The 20,217-nt window shown below is 39.0% G+C and overlaps 1 protein-coding gene across 1 annotated transcript; it reads left to right on the top strand.

Annotated features, from left to right (window-relative positions):
* Positions 1-15,778: 15,778 nt before the first annotated feature.
* LOC308503185 (large ribosomal subunit protein uL23-like) lies at positions 15,779-16,255 on the top strand (the record flags this gene model as incomplete). The annotated part of the gene is made up of 1 exon (XM_081062294.1): positions 15,779-16,255. The coding sequence occupies exon 1, from the start codon at positions 15,785-15,787 to the stop codon at positions 16,253-16,255; it is 471 nt and encodes a 156-aa protein (XP_080918420.1). The 5' UTR covers positions 15,779-15,784.
* Between the last annotated feature and the right edge of the window lie 3,962 nt (positions 16,256-20,217).

Below are 20,217 nucleotides of genomic sequence, written 5' to 3'. Positions count from 1 at the left end.
GCTGCAAGTGGAGGGAAGTAGGGCCCCAAGGTTAATGAGCTGGTTCCCTACAGTTACAAGTGAAATCTCTGTTTCTGTGATGAATGTATGGATCTGGGGGTACTGCCTGTTAAGGTGACAGCAAAGGGAGCTAGGTAGTCAGTCTTTTCCTTCATACATCCAGTTTAGGAGAAGACATACACAAATAATGAAAGGAATATGTGATTATCAATATCAACAATATCAATAATGAAAAGAATATGTGATTAAATGCTACATAAATGCAGTACCTGTAAAAGCAGTGAGGAGGGGCTAAAGGTGTATGCAGGCTGTAATGAAGAAACATTTGTGGAGCGGTGCTCTGAGCTGGCCCTCTAAGGATGGATAGGATTCATTCAGACCTCTGCCTGGAGTCCAGTAGAGCCTTCCAGCACTCTGAAAATGATCAGGGTTTTGATTTTGCTCACAAAACTTGTTAAGAATGCTACGAAAACCTGGGAGCCTAAAGTTTCAAGATATATCAAATTATTTTTCAGATCACCTGTGCTACGTTTATCAGGCATATACAATCCAAAATGTTTTTCATATAAAATGATTTTTACATTGCTAGTTTATCTTGGAATTCCCTTGTAGAAGTTCACACAATATATGGCACACCTGTAGGTGCTCAGGAAATGTTTCTTGTTTTAAGTACTTTATTAAAAATAATTCATGTTTGGGGAACACAAATGATGGTATAAAGAGGCAGCCCAGAAATATATTGATAACAGAAGAGAAATGGCTTGAATTATTCTCCAGCGGTAAATCCACAGAATCTGGCATTTCCCCACTTTTAACATTTAACACACTTTAATGTAATTACTGCTTTAATATACTGTCTTCCTTGCTATACAGTAAGCTCTGAGCTAGCGGGGACCTTGTCCTGTGGATTCCTAGCACCTGACATGGTGCCTGATCCAGAGTAGACACTCATTAAATACTGCTGAATGAGGAATGAAATCATCAAGGTTGAATGTGTGCCTGTGTGGAACCTATGGCCTATATACTTTCTTGTTTTCGGTTGAGAAACTTTGTAATTGAGAAATAAAGAACGGAGTTATGCCCCTAGGAAATACTACAACTAGTTAAATTATCCTCTGCAAATATCTAAATATCTTTATGGCTTAGGCAGTTTTTAGTGTCTTGGCAAAATCTCAATATCACTTCACTGAAGTTTATTAAGAGCTTGTGTCTTAAATTTTTTCTGTTTTAGGTTTCTAAACAATTCACTTTTAAAAATATGCCAGTAGTATAGTGGAAAGTATTCTAAACTAGGCTTCATGGTGTCCCGGGTTTATGTCTGAGTGCCACAGCTCGTTTAACTTCTTCCAGCCTTTTTGTTTCTTAGTCTGCAAGATAAGAAAGGATGGACTAGATCATCGCTAAGGTCTTTTCTAGCTCTAAAGTGTGTGTGTGTGTTGTTGTGGTTATACATACACACATATAATTACAACTTCAAAATTTAAAAATTAATTTTATATACATTATCCTAGTTGATCCTCATAAAATACTATTATATAGTGTATGGCTACAGCAAATATAGAATAGAGAAATAATAATGAAGAGATTTTAGTCATTCAGTTATCACATAGTTATTAAACACCAATTCATGTCAGACTGTGCTAGCTACCTCAAGGATACAAAAGGCATATTGAAAGAATAGCATTTTTAGCTAAAAGGATTATTTGGTCCAGCTCTCTCATTTCATAGGCAAGCACTACAGGTAAGAAATTCTAAACTTTTTGGCCCCTGCCTGCACACTCCATGATTCTGTAACAATATAGTAGTAAAGACAAAATGAAGATACATGAAACAATTCAAAAGCACTAGGCACTAAACAGTATGGTCCTGACAGAGGGAAAAAACATCTCTATGGAAGAAAGGTGACAGGACTAAGTATTAGACATGGTCCTTGGAACTTCCATGTAATATTTATTATTCCTAAATCACACTCACCTTCTCCTCCTCTTCCTCCTTCTTCATATCATCATCTTCATTTTATGATAAAAAACTAAAGCTGAAAAGAGTCATGTAACCTACCAAAATCCACACACAAGTGATGGATCTGGAATTCAGAGTCAGTTCTGTCTGAATCCAAAACTTAAGTTATTCAAACTTCAAACCACTGAAGTAGAATAGGCATGGCCTCTGTGTGGGGTAAGAGAAGCTTTTCAAAAGTACTGGGGAAAAAATAGAGTGGGATCAAAGTAAACAGGACTTTGAAAGGAAGGAAAGTAAGTTACTTAGGTAGGCGATAGGAAACCTTTTGTAGGTTCTTAAGTAGAAGCAGTAACATACCATTATCAGGGAACTTAAAAGTTGGAGGAACTCTCAGGTTAGAAGTCATATGGAAATCTATTTATAACACTGCTTACAGATATTTACTGAAATTCTGTCTTAAGCAATCACTCTACAGGGAACTTCTTCTAGGGCCGCACGTTCCATCACTGGCCAGCCCTAGTTATTGATAGTTCTTTGTATTTCATCAATCAAAAGAACAAAACAGCCCAGGACCAAGATCAGAGCTTTGTGTCTCACTCATGGAGATCTTCTAGGTTATCACAAAGCCAAGAATCCATACATTTTCACCCATTCGTTCTTTCACAAATACTGAATGCTTCCATGTGCCAGTCACTTTCCAGGGGCTTGAGCTATAAAGATCTCTGCCTTTCTGGAGCTTACATTTTAGTGAGAAGAGATAATAAACATTAAACATCATCATCATAAAAAAATAAGACAAATATGTAGTATGTTCAAAGATAAGTACGTATTATACAAATAAAAGATAGCGAGGAAGTAGTACTGAGAGTGTCGGAGTGGTGGAGGTGGTATGAGTTATATATTTTTTTTCCCAAGTCAAGTTGTTGTCCTTTCAATCTTAGTTGTGGAGGGTGCTGTTCAGCTTCAAGTTTTTGTCCTTTCAGTCTTAGTTGTGGAGGGCGCAGCTTAGCTCCAGGGCCAGTTGCTGTTGCTAGTTGCTAGGCGCTAGTTGCCGGGGGCGCAGCCCACCATCCCTTTGCCGGACTTGAGGAGTTGAACCAGCAGCCTTATGGTTGAGAGCCCACTGGCCCATGTGGGAATTGAACCGGCAGACTTCGGAGCATGGAGCTCTAACCGCCTGAGCCACCAGGCCGGCCCCATATTTTTAAATAGGGTGTTTAGGGTAAGCCTCACTTGAGAAGGCAGCATTGAGAAAAGACCTGTTGAGGGTTATTGCTGTGGTCCAGGCAAGAGGTGATCGTGGCTCAGACCAGGCTGGTAGCAATATGAGGTTCGTTGCATTTTGTTACAATCTAAACCTCCCTGCATCAAACCAAATCAAACACTTTCTGAAAAGTGTTTTTATCACATGGAACTTTAACCACCACCATTCACTCTCTCTTTGGGATTTTTCCTTCTCCCCTGACTCAGGAGGGGATATAGGGATGCTCATCTTCCCTTCCAAGTCAATTCCCAAGACAAGCCCACAAGTCCTTCCCACTTTACAGGTTCTATTACTAAACTATTAAAGGAAAACTGACAAGAGATAACAAAGCTAATGTAGAGATGAAGTTACAAAGGTTAATTTAATAGTTTGTATAACAGCAGTGCCTGGTCTACAGTTTCTGACTACCTTTACAGTGGTCTTGGGTACCTCATAGCCTTTTGTGTTTGGTTTTTATTCTTGAAGAGTGAGCTTCCCTAGTAGTGTGTCCCCATGACCTCTCTCTGCCTTTGTCAAAGTCCTCCAGAATGCCCCATCCCTTACTTTTTTTCATTAAGGTCTCTTGGTTTCGGGTTCAAACTACAGTCTTTACAGTTCACTGAACAATATCATAGTAGTTTAACATCTGTCTCTGGTCTGTCCTCTTAATTTCCCTGTCTAAGTATAGACCAGGAAGAGAGTTTTTTCTTTCCCATTTTTCTCTCTTCCCCTCTCTAAGGCTCCAAATGCTCAGGTTCCAGCACTCAGCCCAGGATCACGCCCTTTCCCTGTCTCTCCACCATAAACTCCTGGGGCTTCTTAGCTCCTTGCTACACTGCAGGGACTTGCTCTCTTTTTGTCTTAAAAGTGCAGTTTCCTTATTACAGCTTCTAGCTCTCTTCTCCTGTTTAGGTCCCAAACTACCTCTTCAACTTCTCCCATCCACCAGTCTGCAGTCCACCTGCTCCTTCGCTTCTTCTTCTCCTCCTCAAAATGAGGTTGGCAAAGTGTCAGCCGGATAACGCAGTGTCTTACAGTCCATACTAAGTGCAAAGGGAAGTCATTAAAAGATTTTTAAGGAGGGGAGTGAGAAGATCAGATTTCTAGTTTGTTTTTGTTTTTTGTAAAATACAGGTAACATTTACCATTTACCATTTATAGGTATACAATTCAGGTGCGCTAAGTACATTCACATTGTTGTGCAACCATCACCACTATCTATCGCCAGAATTTTTTCATCTTCCCAAACTGAAATACTGTGTTCATTAAATAATAACTCCCCATTCTCTTCTTTCCACAGTTCCTGACACCACCACTCTACTTTCTGTCTCTGTGAATTTGACTACTCCAGGTGCCTCATACAAGTGGAATCATAGAGTATTTGTCCTTTTGTGTCTGCCTTGTTTCACTCAGCATTATGTGTGTGTGTGTATATATATATGTGTGTATATATATATAAATATATATATATATATATATATATAATTGGGGAAGGGGAACAGGACTTTATTGGGGAACAGTGTGTACTTCCAGGCCTTTTTGCCAAGTCAAGTTGTTGTCCTTTCAATCTTAGTTGTGGAGAGTGCTGTTCAGCTTCAAGTTGTTGTCCTTTCAGTCTTAGTTGTAAAGGGTGCAGCTCAGCTCCAGGTCCAGTTGCCCTTGCTAGTTGCAGGGGGCGCAGCCCACCATCCCTTGCAGGACTCGAGGAATTGAACTAGCAACCTTGTGGTTGAGAGCCCACTGGCCCATGTGGGAATCAAACCGGCAGCCTTAGGCATTAGGAACATGGAGCTCTAACCAGCTTTCTCCATATCCTTGCCAATGCTTGTCATTCTCTCTCTCTCTCTTTCTCTCTCTCTCTCTCTCTCTCTCTCTCTCTCTCTCTCTCTCTCTCTCTCTCTCTCTCTCTCTCCTTCCCTCCCTCCCACCTTTTCTCCCTTCCTTCCAACATGTAGTTAATTGTCTAACCTCCCATACTTTCCAGTCATATAGTTTTGTCATACCTCTACTTTACAGAATTGTAATTGAACCAGAGGTTTAATAACAATAAAAGTCACATTTGCACAATACCTCACATTTTAAATTCTCTTCAACATTTTATTAATGCTCGTATAACTCTATGATTTGGTATTAGTACTCATTTTCAGATGAGAAAACTCAGTTCCCAGAGGTTGAATAATTGAGCCACTCTCAGCCACTAAAAAGTGAAGGAACTGGGATTCAAATTAGGTCTTTAGATTCTAAATATCATTATGTTTCTGCTTTACCAAAAATCTTACATTCTGTCTTCTAGGCTCCAAAGGTCCTGGTGTTTATTATTTTTATTTGTTTTTCTTAACTTTTATCAATTATTCCAACATAAGCTACATTTCTGTGCCTTATTTTTAGTATGAACTTAATACTAAGAGTATGATGGGGCTCTGCTGTATTGATTGAGAAAATATGACCATCCCACAAATTTTATTGACCTTGTAATGTTAGGTCCTGTTATAATGGAATACTTGAGTTTTATCTGAGAGAACCAAACACTGAAAAATCCATTTATCTGTCATGAATAAAGCTGTGGCCCTCAGTCTGACCTGTTGGTAGATGTGGGTGGATTCGTATTAACTACGGATCTTCTTAAAGTGTAGATTCTGATACACTAGGCTTAGTGTAGAGCCTGGAGATCACACATTTCTAACAAGCAATCAGATGACCATAGGGGTGCATATGTCTTTTCAAATTAGTGTTTTGGATTTCTTTCTTTTCCTTTTTTTTTCATTTATTGGGGTAACATTTGTTAGTAAAGTTACATAGATTTCAGGAGTACAATTCTGTATTACATCATTTATAAATCCCATTGTGTGTTCACCACCCAGAGTCAGTTCTCCTTCCATCACCATATATTTGATCCCCCTTATCCTCATCTCCCTCCCCCCACCCCCTTACCCTCTGGTAACCACTAAACTATTGTCTGTGCCTATGAGTTTTTGTTTCTCATTTGTTTGTCTTGTTCTTTTGTTGTTTTTGGTTTATATACCTCATATCAGTGAAATCATATGGTTCTCTGCTTTTTCTGTCTGACTTATTTCACTTAACATTATACTCTCAAGATCCATCATGTGGTCACAATATTCCTATGTCATCTTTTCTTACCGCCGAATAGTATTCCATTGTGTATATATACCACAACTTCTTTATCCATTCATCTATCGAAGGGCATTTTGGTTGTTTCCATGTCTTGGCCACCGTAAACAAAGCTGCAATGAACATTGGAGCACACGTGTCTTTATGGATAAATGTCTCCAGATTTTTTTGGTAGATACCCAGGAGAGGGATTGCTGGGTCATATGGTAGTTCTATTTGTAATTTTTTGAGGAACCTCCACACTGCCTTCCATAACGGCTGCACCAATCTGCATTCCCACCAACAGTGTATGAGGGTTCCTTTCTCCACAGCCTCTCCAACACTTGTTACTATTTGTCTTGTTGATGATAGCCATTCTGACTGGGGTGAGGTGATATCTCATTGTGGTTTTTATTTGCATTTCTTTGATGATTAGTGATGTTCAGCATTTTTTCATATGTCTATTTGCCATTTGTATGTCCTCTTTGGAGAAATTTCTTTTCAGGTTCTCTGCCCATTTTTCAATTGGTTTTTTTGTTTTTTTGTTGTTGAGTTGCATGAGTTCCTTGTATATTTTGGATATTAGCCCCTTATCGGAGGCACTGTTTGCAAAAATTTTCTCCCATTCAGTTGGTTGCCTCTTTATTTTGTCAATGGTTTCTTTTGCTGTGCAGAAGCTTTTAAGTTTGATATAGTCCCAATTGTTTATTTCAGCTTTTACTTCATTTGCCTTTGGACTCAAATTCATAAAATGCACTTTGAACCCAAGTCCATAAATTTAGTATCTATGTTTTCTTCTATGCAGTTTATTGTGTCAGGTCTTATGCTTAAGTCTTTGATCCATTTTGAATTAATTTTGGTACATGGTGACAGATAACAGTCCAGTTTCATTCTTTTGCTATCCAATTCTCCCAGCACCATTTATTGAAGAGGCTGTCTTTCCTCCATTGTATGTTTTTAGCTTCTTTGTCAAAAATTATCTGTCCATATTTATGTGGTTTTATTTCTGGGTTCTCAATTCTATTCCATTGGTCTACATGTCTGTTTTTCTGCCAATACCATGCTGTTTTGATTATTGTAGCCCTGTAGTACAAGCTGAAGTCAGGAAGTACTATACCTCCAGTATTATTCTTTTTTTCTTAAGATTGCTTTGGCTATTCAGGGTCTTTTGTGGTTCCAAACAAATCTGATGATTTTTTTGTCCTATTTCTTTAAAAAATGCCATTGGGATTGTGATGGGGATTGCATTAAATCTGTATATTGCTTGGGGTAATGTGGCCATTTTAACTATGTTGATTCTTCCAATCCATGAGCATGGAATGTCTTTCCATTTCTTTGTGTCTTCTTCAATTTCTTTCAAAAATGTCTTATAGTTTTCAGCATATAGGTCCTTCACATCCTTGGTTAAGTTTATTCCTAAGGATTTTTTTCTTTTTGCTGCAATTGCAAAAGGAATTATTTTTTGTATTTCTTTTTCTGATATTTCATTGTTAGTATATTGGAATGCAATGGACTTTTGTACGTTAATTTTTGTAGCCAGCAACTTTACTGTATTCATTGATTGTTTCTAATAGCTTTTTGGTGGAGTCTTTAGGGTTTTCTATATATAGCATCATGTCAGCTGCAAAGAGTGATAATTTAACTTCTTCATTCCCAATTTGGATGCCTTTTATTTCTTTCTCTTGCCTGATGGCTCTGGCAAGGACTTCCCACACTATGTTGAAAAGCAGAGGTGATAGGGGACAGCCCTGTCGTGTTCCTGAATGTAGAGCAAAGGGCTTCAGTTTTTCACCATTAATTATGAGATTAGCTGAAGGCTTGTCATATATGGCCTTTATTATGTTAAGGTATTTTCCTTCTATACCTATTTTATTAAGTGTTTTAATCATAAATGGATGTTGTATCTTGTCAAATGCTTTTTCTGCATCAATTGATACAATCATATGATTTTTGTCCTTTATTTTGTTTATGCGATGTATCACATTGATGGATTTGCAGATGTTGAACCATCCTTGTGCCCCGGGGATGAACCCCACTTGGTCATGATGAATAATCTTTTTAATGCATTGTTGTATTTGATTTGCTAGAATTTTGTTTAGGATTTTTGCATCAGTATTCATCAGAGATATTGGTCTGCAGTTTTCTTTTTTTGTGTTGTTCTTACCAGGTTTTGGTATCAGGGTAATGTTGGCCTCATAAAATGAGTTAGGGAGTAATGTCTCTTCTTCAATTTTTTGGAAGAGTTTGAGCAGGATTGGTATTAGATCCTCTTTGAAGGTTTGGTAGAATTCACTAGTGAAGCCATCTGGTCCAGGAGTTTTGCTTTTGGGAAGGTTTTGGATGACTGATTCAATTTCGTTACTGGTGATTGGTCGGTTTAGATTTTCCAGTTCGTCATGTTTCAGCCTTAGAAGGCTATATGTTTCTAAGAACTCGTCCATTTCTTCTAGGTTATTGAATTTGGTGGCATATAGTATTCTTGGATGATCCTTTGTATTTCTGTGGTGTCCGTGATAATTTCCCCTTTCATTTCTGATTTTGTTAATTAGTGTCTTCTCTCTTTTTATCGTAGTGAGTCTAGCCAAGGGTTTGTCGATTTTGTTAACATTTCAAAGAACCAGCTCTTTGTCACATTAATTTTTTCTATTGTCTTTTAGTTCTCTATTTCATTTAGTTCTGCTCTGATTTTTGTTATTTCCTTTCTTCTGCTGACCTTGGGTTTCGCTTGTTCTTCTTTTTCTAGTTCTTTAAGGTGTAACATGAGGTTATTTATTTGGGATTTTTCTTGTTTCTTGAGATAGGCCTGTAATGATATAAATTTCCCTCTTAAAACTGCTTTCGCGGCATCCCAAAAGTTTGGGTAGGATGTATTTTCATTGTCATTTGTTTCTATGTATCTTTTTTTTTTTTTTCATTTTTCTCTTTTTTTTAAATTTTTTTAAAATTAAATTTATTGGGGTGACAATTGTTAGTAAATTTACGTAGATTTCAGGTGTACAATTCTGTATTACATCGTCTATAAATCCCATTGTGTGTTCACCACCCAGAGTCAGTTCTCCTTCCATCACCATATATTTGTGTTTCTATGTATCTTTGATCTCTCTTCTAATTTCTTCTTTGACCCAGTGTTCTTTAAAAGTATGTTGTTTAATCTCCATGTATTTGTGTGTTTTCCTGCTTTCTTTTTGCAGTTGATAGCCAATTTCAAAGCCCTGTGATTAGAGAATATGCTTGGTATGATTTCAATCTTCTTAAATTTGCTGAGGCTGATTTTATGTCCCAATATATGGTCTATCCTTAAGAATGTTCCATGTACACTTGAAAAGAATGTATAGTCTAATGTTTTAGGATGAAGTGCTCTATATATCTCAATTATGTCCTTTTCACCTAATGTGTCATTTATGGCTGCTATTTCGTTATTTATTTTCAGTTTGTATGATCTATCCATAGCTGTCAATGATGTATTTAAGTCCCCTAGTATATTTGTGTTTTGGTCAATTTCTCCCTTTAGTTCTGTTAGTAGTTCCTTGGTATATTTTGGTGCTTCCGGATTGGGGGCATAAATATTGATGACTGTTCTGTGTTCTTGTTGTATAGTTTCCTTTACCATTATGAAATGTCCGCCTTTGTCTCTTGTTATCTTTTTCACCCTGAAGTCTCTTTCATCTGATATCATTATGGCTACACCTGATTTTCTCTGGGTACCATTTTCTTGGAGTGTCAATTTCCACCCTTTCACTTTTAGTCTTTGCTTGTCCTTGTAGCTGAGATGTGTCTCTCGGAGACAGCATATGGTTGGGTTTAGTTTTTTGATCCAATCTGCTACTCTGTGCCTTTTTATTGGTGAGTTCAGTCCATTTACATTTAGAGTGATTATTGATACATGAGGATTTCCTGTCATTCGATCTTTAGTTTTCTGGTAAGGCTGTGTCTCCACTGTTTCTTTGTCTTTTTGTTGTTGTCTATTATTTCCGTGTGGTGGTATTCTATGATGTTTCCCTCTGTTTCTTCTTTTATTACAGTATATATTTCAGTTCTGGATTTTTTTTTTTTGAGTGGTTACCCTTAAGTTTATGTAAAAGAAAGTTTGATATTTAGAGTATTCCATTTTTTCAGCACGCTTATTTTCTCCATTCCCATATTCCGGTTCAGGCCTTTACTCTCCCCCTTTTTATGTTGGCACAAATTGTCCCTGTTGATGGTGGTCGAATAGCCTCCTTCCTAGAAATACACTACAAGTATTTCTTGTAGTGCTGGTCGTGTGTTAGAAAATTCCCTAGCTTCTGTATGTCTGGTAAGGTCTTTATTCCTCCTTCATATCTAAAGGATATCTTTGCTGGATATATTATTCTTGGCTCATAATTTCTCTTTTTCAATAGTTTGAATATTTGGTTCTACTCCCTCCTGGCTTGCAGAGTTTTTGCTGAGAAATCTGATGATAATCTAATGGGCTTTCCTTTGTAGGTGACCGTCTTCTTTTCCCTGACTGCCTTGAGGATTCTTTCTTTGTCGTTGATTTTAGACAGCTTCAATACAATGTGCCTTGGAGAAGCCCTGTTGCGATTGAGGTAATTAGGTGTTCTATTTGCTTCTTGGATTCGAGGATCCAGTTCTGTCCACAAGTTTGGGAAGTTCTCATCAACAATTTGTTTGAATATATTCTCTGTTCCCTTGTCTCTTTCTCCTCCTTTTGGTATGCCCATTATTCTTATATTGCTCTTTCTGATGGAGTCAGAAAGTCTTGTAGAGTTCTTTCATTTCTTTTAAGTCTCAAGTCTCTTTCTTCTTCCATCTGTGTAATTTCCAAGGTTTCTATCTTCGATGTCACTGATTCTTTCCTCCATCTGATCAATTCTACTACCTAAGCTGGTTATTTCATTCTTGATTTTTTCTATTGAGTTCTTATTTTCCAGAAATTCCATTTGGTTCTTTTTTAAAATATCAGTCTCTTTTGTAAAAAGCTCATGTTGTTCTTTGATTGCGTTTCTGAGTTCATTAAATTGCCTTTCTGTGTTTTCTTGCATCTCGTTGAGTGGAATCGTGAATTCTCTGTCATTTACGTCACATATTTCCATATCTTTAGGTTCCTTTTCTGGAGACTTCACTTTTTTTCTGAGCTGTCTTGTTGCCATGGTTATTCATGGCAATTACTGATTTATTATTTCTCTTCCTAGACATCTACAGGAGTGACTTCTGCAACAGGTTGATAGGAAGAGGTCTTTCTTTTGTTTTCCAGTGCTTGTCGGTAGAATGTTTTATTTTCTCTCCGACTGCAGCCTTTTTTTCCCTCTCTCACACAGTAGTGCTATGTTTTCTATGCACTATTCCAGCTTCTCACACAATGGGAGGATTCCCTGGGAGACGGGGTTCTCCTCTGTTAACAGTTCGCCTGGGTCATAGGGTGCCACGTCCCTGTGGGGATGCGGAGAGCTTTTGAAGTTCCAAAGCTCTTTCTGCACCAGATTCAGAGCCCGTATGTTTCAGCAGTTCTGTTTACTCCTGCAGGAATCCGCCCAGATAGGTGGGGCCAAGGGCAGGGTGAGTTATGAGAGGTGGCCCAGAGTAATGGCGGTGACCACCACCACAGCTGGTCCCGCTTCCACAGCTCCCTCCCCTTTGCTGGAACTAGTTGGGCTGCGAATCTGTGTCTGCGGTCCACAGTTCTCAGAACAGCAAATATTCTGTTCTTTTGATCTGACACCGCTACTGTTCTGCTTCTAGCACTGGGCAGGTGGGAACGGGGCGAGTTCTGGGAGAGTAGGAAGGGGGAGGCTAGAATGGAAGACTAAGGCTTCCATTCTCTGCTCGGCAGTGAGGGCTTAAACCACCATTTTCAGCCTTCTTCCCTCAGTCTTTTCTCCGAGGTCTCTGCCATGAGTCTTGGGTCCAGCCGTGTTATATGCTGCCCCCTCAGCCCTGTGGGCCATAAGCGGAGCCCTAGCAGTCCGAGTTCTTCCCTCTCCCGCAGTTGCGGTAGCTCAGGGATGCAGCGAGCTCAGAACACTGAGCTAGGTCTGCGTCCTGCGCCCGGGAGGCTCCGTCTCCGCACTTCTCCTTTCCCTCCTCTCCAGCTAGCGTGATTCTCCCACCTTTAGGTGAATTCAGTAGTGGACCTGTTCGTCTTGCCTGTCTGCTGTGCAAGGAGTCCTTTGTGGAGTTATTGTTGTTCGATTAGTTGTAAATTCCAGGGGAGATTTACAGAGGCTCACCTCACGCCGCCATTTTGATGACGTCCCTGGATTTCTTTGTATAAATACCCAGGAGTGGAATTGCTAGGTCATACGATAGTTCTATTTTTAATTTTTTGAGGAACCTCCATACTGTTTTCCATAATGACTGCACCAATCTGCAATACCAGCAACAGTGCACGAGAGTTCCCTTTTATCCACATCCTCAAAAACACTTATTTGTTGATTTATTGATGATAGCCATTCTGACAGAAGTGAGGTGGTATCTCATGGTTTTAATTTGAATTTCTCTGATGATTAGTGATGTTGAGCATCTTTTCATATGTCAATTGGCCATCTGTATGTCCTCTTTGGAGAAAAGTCTATTCAGGTCCTCTGCCCATTTTTCAATTAGACTGTTTATTCTTTTGGTGTTGAATTGAGTGTTTTTTTTAAAACATAAATTTGGATGTTAAACCCTTATCATATGTATCATTAGTGAATATCTTCTCCCTTTCAGTAGCATGTCTTTTCATTTTGTTGATTTTTTTTTTTTTTTTTTTTGCTGTTGAATTTGATGTAGTCCCATTTGTTTATTTTTTCTTTTGTTTCTCTTGCCCACAGGGATTTGTCAGTAAAAATGTTACTAAGGGTAATGTTTGAGAGTTTACTGCCCATGTCTTATTGTAGGAGTTTTGTAGTTTCAGATCTTATATTTAACCCTTTAATTCATTTTGAGTTTATTCTTGTATATGATGTAAGATGGTTGTCCAGTTTCATTATTTTTTGTATGTGTCTGTCCAGTTTTCTCAAGACCATTTATTGAATAGACTGTCTTTACCCTAATGTATATTCTTGTTTCCTTTGTCATAGATTAAATGAACATAAGGGCATGTATTTCTGGGCTCTCTATTCTGTTCCATTCATCCATGTGTCTGTTTTTATGCCAGTACGATACTGTTTTGATTACCATGTCCTTTCAGTATAGTCTCATATCTGGTAGCATGATACCTCCAGTGTTCTTCTTTCTCAAGATTGTCATGTCTATTTGGGATCTTCTTTGGTTCCATATAAATTTTAAGATTATTTGTTCTAGTTATAGTGAAAAATGTCATTGGTATTTTGATAGGAATTGTATTGAATCAATAGATTGCTTTGGGTAGTATGGACTTTTTAATGATATTAATTCTTTCTATCCATTAGCATGGGTTATGTTTCCATTTATTTTTATCTTCTTTAATTTCTTTCTTCAATGTCTTATAATTTTCTGAGTACAGGTCTTTCACTTCCTTGGTTAAATTTATTCCTGGGTATGTTAATTTTTTGATGCAATTGTAAATAGGATTGTCTTCTTAATTTCTCTTTCTGATGATTTGTTATTGGTGTATAAAAATGCAACCAATTTCTGAATATTAATTTTGTATCCTGCTAGTTTACTAAATTCATTTATGAGTTCTAATAGTTTTTTGGTGGAATTTTTGGGGTTTTCTATGTATAGTATCATGTCATCTGCAAATAGTGACAGTTTTAGTTATTCTTTTTCAATTTACATGCTTTTATTTCTTTGTCTTGTGTGATTGCTGTGCCTAGGACTTCCAATACTATGTTGAACAGATTGGTGAAAGTGGGAATCCTGGTCTTATTCCCAATGCTCTTAGCTTTTCCTCACTGAGTATGATGTTAGCTGTGGGTTTATCATATGTGGCCTTTATTAGGTTGAAATATGTTCCCTCTCTTCCCACTTTGCTGAGATTTTTTTTATCATAAATGGCTGCTGGATTTCTCAAATGCTTTTTCTGCATCTATTATATGATCATATGATTTTTATGCTTCATTTTGTTTATGTGGTGTCACATTAATTGATTTGCAGATATTGAACCAACCTTGAGTATCAGTAATGAATCCCACTTGATCACGGTGTATCTTTTTCATGTATTGCTGAATTCGGTTTGCTAATGTATTGTTGAGGACTTTTCATCCATGTTCTTCAGGGATATAGGCCTATAATTTTATTTTTCTGTAATGTCTTTGTCTGATTTTGGAATCAAGGTAACAGTGATCTTGTCGAATGAGCTTGGGAGTCTTCCCTCCTCTTAAATTTCTTGGAATAGTTTGAGAGGAATAGGTGTTAATTATTTTTTTAAAATATTTTTATTAAAATATAGCTAACAAACAATACTACATTAATTTCAGATGTACATCATAGTTGTTAAACAGTACCCCGCTCGCACTATACAGAGTTATTACCACCTTATTGTTTATATTCCTTGTGTTAAAGAAATGATCACCAAGATAAGTCCAGCAACCATCCAACACACTGTAGCATGCTATCACAATATTATTGACTATATTTTTTACATTGTCTATTACATCTGCAAAACTTATTTCTTTTATATCTGGAACTTTCAACTTCTTATTCCTCTTTATATTTTTCACCCCTTTTTAATTTTTCAATTAGTGTTGACATTCAATATTATTTTATATTAGTTTCAGGTGTACAGCATGGTGGTTACACATTTATATAATTTAGGAAGTGATCCCCCTGACTAGACCACCTGGCACGATACATACTTATTACCATATTATTGATCATATTCCCAATAATTTACATTCCATGACTATTTTGTAACTACCCATTTGTAGTTCTTAATCCCTTCCCTTTTTCACCCTGCCCCCAAACCTCTCCCATCTATCACCCTGATAGATCTAGTACTTAACTGATACCATACGTAGTTATAACAATATCACTGACTATATTCCTCACGTTATACCCTACGTCCTCATGACTACTGTGTAACAACCAATTTGTACTTATTAATCCATTTCCCGTTTCACCCACTCCCAACATCCCTCCCATCTGGCAACCATGAAAATTTTCTCTGTATCTACGAGTTTATTTCTGTTTTGTTTTTTTGTTTATTTTGTTCTTTAGATTCCACTCATAAGTGAAATCACATGACATATGTCTCTTGCTGTCTGACTTCCTCTACTCAGCACAATATCCTCCAGGTCCATGCTTGTTTTCACAGATGGCAAGATTTCATTCTTTTTTATGGCTGAGTAATATTCCACTGTATATATGTACCACCTCTTCTTTATCCATTCATCCATTCAGGGACACCTAAGTTGCCTTCATATCTTAGCCATTGTAAATAATGCTGCAATGACCATATGGATGAGCATGTCCCCTTGAAGTAGCATTTTCAGTTGGTTCGGATACATATCCAGAAGTGGGATTACTAGGTCCTTCTGTGTCTCTTCTGATAGTCTTTGTTTTAAAGTCTATTTTATCTGCCTTTTCACGAAGATGGCGCCGAAAGCGAAGAAGGAAGCCCCTGCCCCTCCCAAAGCCGAAGCCAAAGCGAAGGCTTTGAAGGCAAAGAAAGCAGTCCTAAAAGGCGTCCGCAGCCACACAAAAAAGAAGATCTGGACGTCACCCACCTTCCGAAGGCCCAAGACACTGCGGCTCCGACGGCAGCCTAAATATCCTCAGAAGAGCGCTCCTAGGAGAAACAAGCTTGACCACTATGCTATCATCAAATTCCCCCTAACTACCGAGTCGGCCATGAAGAAGATAGAAGACAACAATACACTTGTGTTCGTTGTGGATGTCAAGGCCAACAAGCACCAGATCAAACAGGCTGTGAAGAAGCTCTATGACATTGACGTGGCCAAGGTCAACACCCTGATCAGGCCTGATGGAGAGAAGAAGGCATATGTTCGGCTAGCTCCTGACTACGATGCTTTGGATGTTGCCAGCAAAATTGGGATCATCTAAACTGAGTCCAGCTGGCTAATTGTAAATACAAACGTTTTTCACTGTAAAAAATTAAAAAAAAAAAAAGTCTATTTTATCTGGTATATGAGGTCTGACAATTAAGTTCATGAACTTGCCACTGTGCACTTACGTTAGCAACACTACACAAACAGCTTGGTAAAGTTTCATAACCTTGGTATATCAGTGTCTTACAGCTGTGTTCGGGTTTACGTGTGGCGGTGTCTTGCTGAGTGGCGTTCATCATTGTTGTTGCGTGTTTTTGTGTGTCGCTGCGAGAATGTCGGAGATTGAATTAGAGCTTGAACAAACATTCAATTTCTTGTTAAACTTGGTAAGAGTAGAAGTGAAATCAGGGACACGTTAATCCAAGTTTATAGAGATACTGCCATGAAGAAAACGGCAGTGTACAAATGGATTAAACAGTTTTTCTGAGGGGAGAGAACGTATCACTGATGAAGAGAGGTCAGGTAGGCCAGTAACGAGCAGAACTGATGTAAACATTGCAAAAATTCATTGAATTGTGCATCAAAATCATCATCTGACTGTGAGAAGCATAGTAGACCAAGTAAGCATCGATAGAGAAACAGGAAAATCTTAACTGAAAATCTTGGCATGAGAAAGGTGTGTGCAAAAATGGTCCCGAAGGAGCTTACCAATGAACGCAAGCAAAGGAGAGTCGAAGTTTGCCAAGACCTTTTGGCAAAGCAAGATGATTTTTTGGGCCATGTTATCACTGGTGATAAAACATGGGTGTACCAATATGACACTGAAACAAAGTGTCAAAGTGCAAAACAGAAGTCAGCCAGTTCTCCATGACCAAAAATGTTCTGTCAGTCCAAATCAAGAGTCTAAACGATGTTGTTAACCTTTTTTGATATCAGAGGGGTTATTCATTACAAATTTGTACCAACTGGATGAAACAGTTAACCAAGTTTACTATTTGGAAGTGCTAAAAGGCTTCATGAAAAAGTTAGACGACCTGAACTTTTCACCAACAATTCATGGCTCTTGCATCACAACAATGCACCAGCTCACAGGGCACTGTCTGTGAGGGAAGTTTTAGCCAGTAAACAAATAACTGTATTGGAACACTCTCCCTACTCACCTGAGCTGGCCCCCAATAACTTCTTTCTTTACCCAAAGATAAAGGAAATATTGAAAGGAAGACATTTTGATGACATTTAGTACATCAAGGGTACTACAATGACATCTCTTTTGGCCTTTCCAGAAAAAGAATTCCAAAATTGCTTTGAAGGGTGGACTAGTTGCTGGCATCAGTGCATAGCTTTCCAATGGGAGTACCTTGAAGGTGACAGTTGTGATATTCAGCAATGAGGTATGTAGCACTTTTTCAAGGATGAGTTGGCAAACTTTATTGTCTGACCTTGTAAGTATTGCTACTCCAAAGTATTGCTACAAAGTATTGCTACTTTGTTTGTAACTAAGTATTGCTACTTTGTTCATTTCCATTTTCATGAACTGTGTTATTCCATCCCTTAACTTTCAGCATGTGTCTGTCTTTCTATCTGAAGTGAATCTCTTGTAGACTTCAAATGTAAGGGTCTTGTTTTCTTATCCATTGAACCCCCCATCTTTTGATTGGAACATTTAATTCACTTACATTGAAAGTAATTGTTGATAGATATGTAGTTATTGCCATTTTATTGTTCATATTTTTTATTTTTTGTTTTAAAGAAGTCTCTCTAAGATTCCTTGTAATACTGGTTTGGTGGTGATCAACTCCTTTAGCTTTTTCTTGTCTGGAAAGCTCTTTATCCTTTGAGTCTAAATGATAGCTTTGCTGAGTAGAGTAGTCTTGGTTACTTTTCATCACTGAATATTTTGTGCCACTCCCTTCTTGCCTACAAAGTTTCTGTTGAGAAATCAGCTGACAGTCCTATGGAAGCTCCCTTGTAGGTAACTAACTGGTTTCCTCTTGCTACTTTTAAGTCTCTCTTTGTCTTTAACCTTTGGCATTTTAATTATGATGTGTCTTGGTGTTGGCCTCTTTGGGTCTATCTTGTTTGGCACTCTGTGCACTTCCTGGGCTTGTGTATCTATTTCCTTCACCAGGTTAAGGAAGTTTTCTGTTATCACTCCTTCAAATAAGTTTTCAGTTCCTTGCTCCCTCTCTTCTCCTTCTGGTACCCCAATAATGCGAATGTTGGTACACTTGAGGTTGTTCCAGAGGCCTTTTAAACTCTCCTCAATGTTTTGGATTTTTTTTTTTCCTTTTTGCTGTTCTATTTGGGTGTTTTCTGTTACCTTATTTTCTAAATCACCGATTCAATCCTCTGCTTCATCCAATCTACTGTTAACTCCCTATATAATGTATTCTTCATTTCCATTATTGTATTCTTTATTTCTGACTGGTTCTTTTTAATATTTTCTATCTCGTTTTTATGTTTCCTATCTCTCTGTTGATGTTCTCCTGAAGATCATTGAGCACCCTTGTAACAAATGTTTGGAATTCTGAGTCTGGTAGGTTGCTTGTCTCCATTTTGTTTAGTTCTTTTTCTGGAGTTTTCTCCTGTTTTTTTGTTTGTTTGTTTGTTTTGTTGTATTTTTTTTTTTTACTTGGGACATGTTTCTTTGTTTCCTCATTTTCGCTGCCTGTCTGTGTTTGCTTCTATGTACTAGGTAGATCTCCTTTGTCTCTCAGTCTTTGCCAGGTAGTCTTATGTAGTAGGTGTTCTGTGCGGTCCAGTGGTGCAGTCTCCCTTATCACCTGTGTATGTGTTCCAAAAGTATCCCGTGTGTGTATGGTGTCATGCGGCATCTCTGGTCCCGCTCCCCACATAAAAACCAAGGATATGGCGAAGCCGAAAACGAACACCCACGGAGCCATAGATAGGGGAGTCATACCACTATAGTCTCGCTGGCGGCTGGGTTGGAAACACAGGAAGCAGGAGCCACACTACCCACAACCTGCCGTCCACTTCTTTGTAATCTGCAACCTGCACTCTGCCGTGCTAACTGCAATCTGCGCTTGCCAGCTCAGGCACTATCTTCTTGCTAGCCCCCATTTGCTGCTAGTGTAGCCACAGCAGTTAAATTAGTGGCCAATGGCTCACCGGTTATAGCTGATGGCCAACTAGCCACAGCTGGTGGCCATCCAATCACAGTTGGCCATTTACTACCTGAGCCAGCACCTTTCCAAGTGAGGCCGAGAGCCTGGAAACTGCACTCCTGGCTCTGTCCCCACAATGGTGTATATTCTCCTGTTGTAATCGAGCCTTTATTACTTTCTGGCATGTCAGTGAGTGGGATTGATTCCCAGGCTGACTGGCTGTGAGCATTGGCTATGCCAGCAGCATACGAGCTGTTGTGTGGGAGCTGACCCCTCAGAGAGGGATTGGCCCCCGTGGGCTTTTGTGCCTTGGAAACCACCTTTTAGGTGCAGTGCTGCTCGTGGGACTAATCAGGTAGTACAGTCTGAGGCTGGCCTCTGGGTGTGTTGTTTCTGATGCCTCTTGGGAGGGGCTCCCTTACCGGCCAATTTCAGCCTTACCTGTGACTGGCCCTGTCGTGCAGGGTGACAGGTGGGGTCTCTGTTCCCGCTCCCCACATAAGAACGCAGGACACGGTGAGGCCAAAAAGGAACACCCACGGAGCCATAAGTAGGGGAGTCATATCACTGTATTCTCGCCGGCGGCATCCGCCTCTCTGCAATCCGCTCTTGCTAGCCCCCATTTCTCTGCTAGCGTAGCCACAGCAGTTATATTAGTGGCCAATGGCTTATGGGTTATAGCGGACGGCCAACTAGCCACAGCTGATGGCCATCTGATCACAGTTGATGGCCTTTTACTACCCGAGCCAGCACCTTTCTATGTGAGGCCGAGAGCCTGGGAACTGCTTTTTGGGGCTCTGTCCCCACAGGCCCTGAGCTACCTGGTAGGAGCTACAAAGCTATATGCAGTTGGTTGCTGCGCTGGACCTGGCGGCATATGGGCGTGGCCTGT

The sequence above is a fragment of the Rhinolophus hipposideros genome (assembly GCF_964194185.1).
Source record: "Rhinolophus hipposideros genome assembly, chromosome: 10".
NCBI lineage: Eukaryota > Metazoa > Chordata > Mammalia > Chiroptera > Rhinolophidae > Rhinolophus > Rhinolophus hipposideros.
This window is presented reverse-complemented; position numbering and strand designations above follow the sequence as displayed.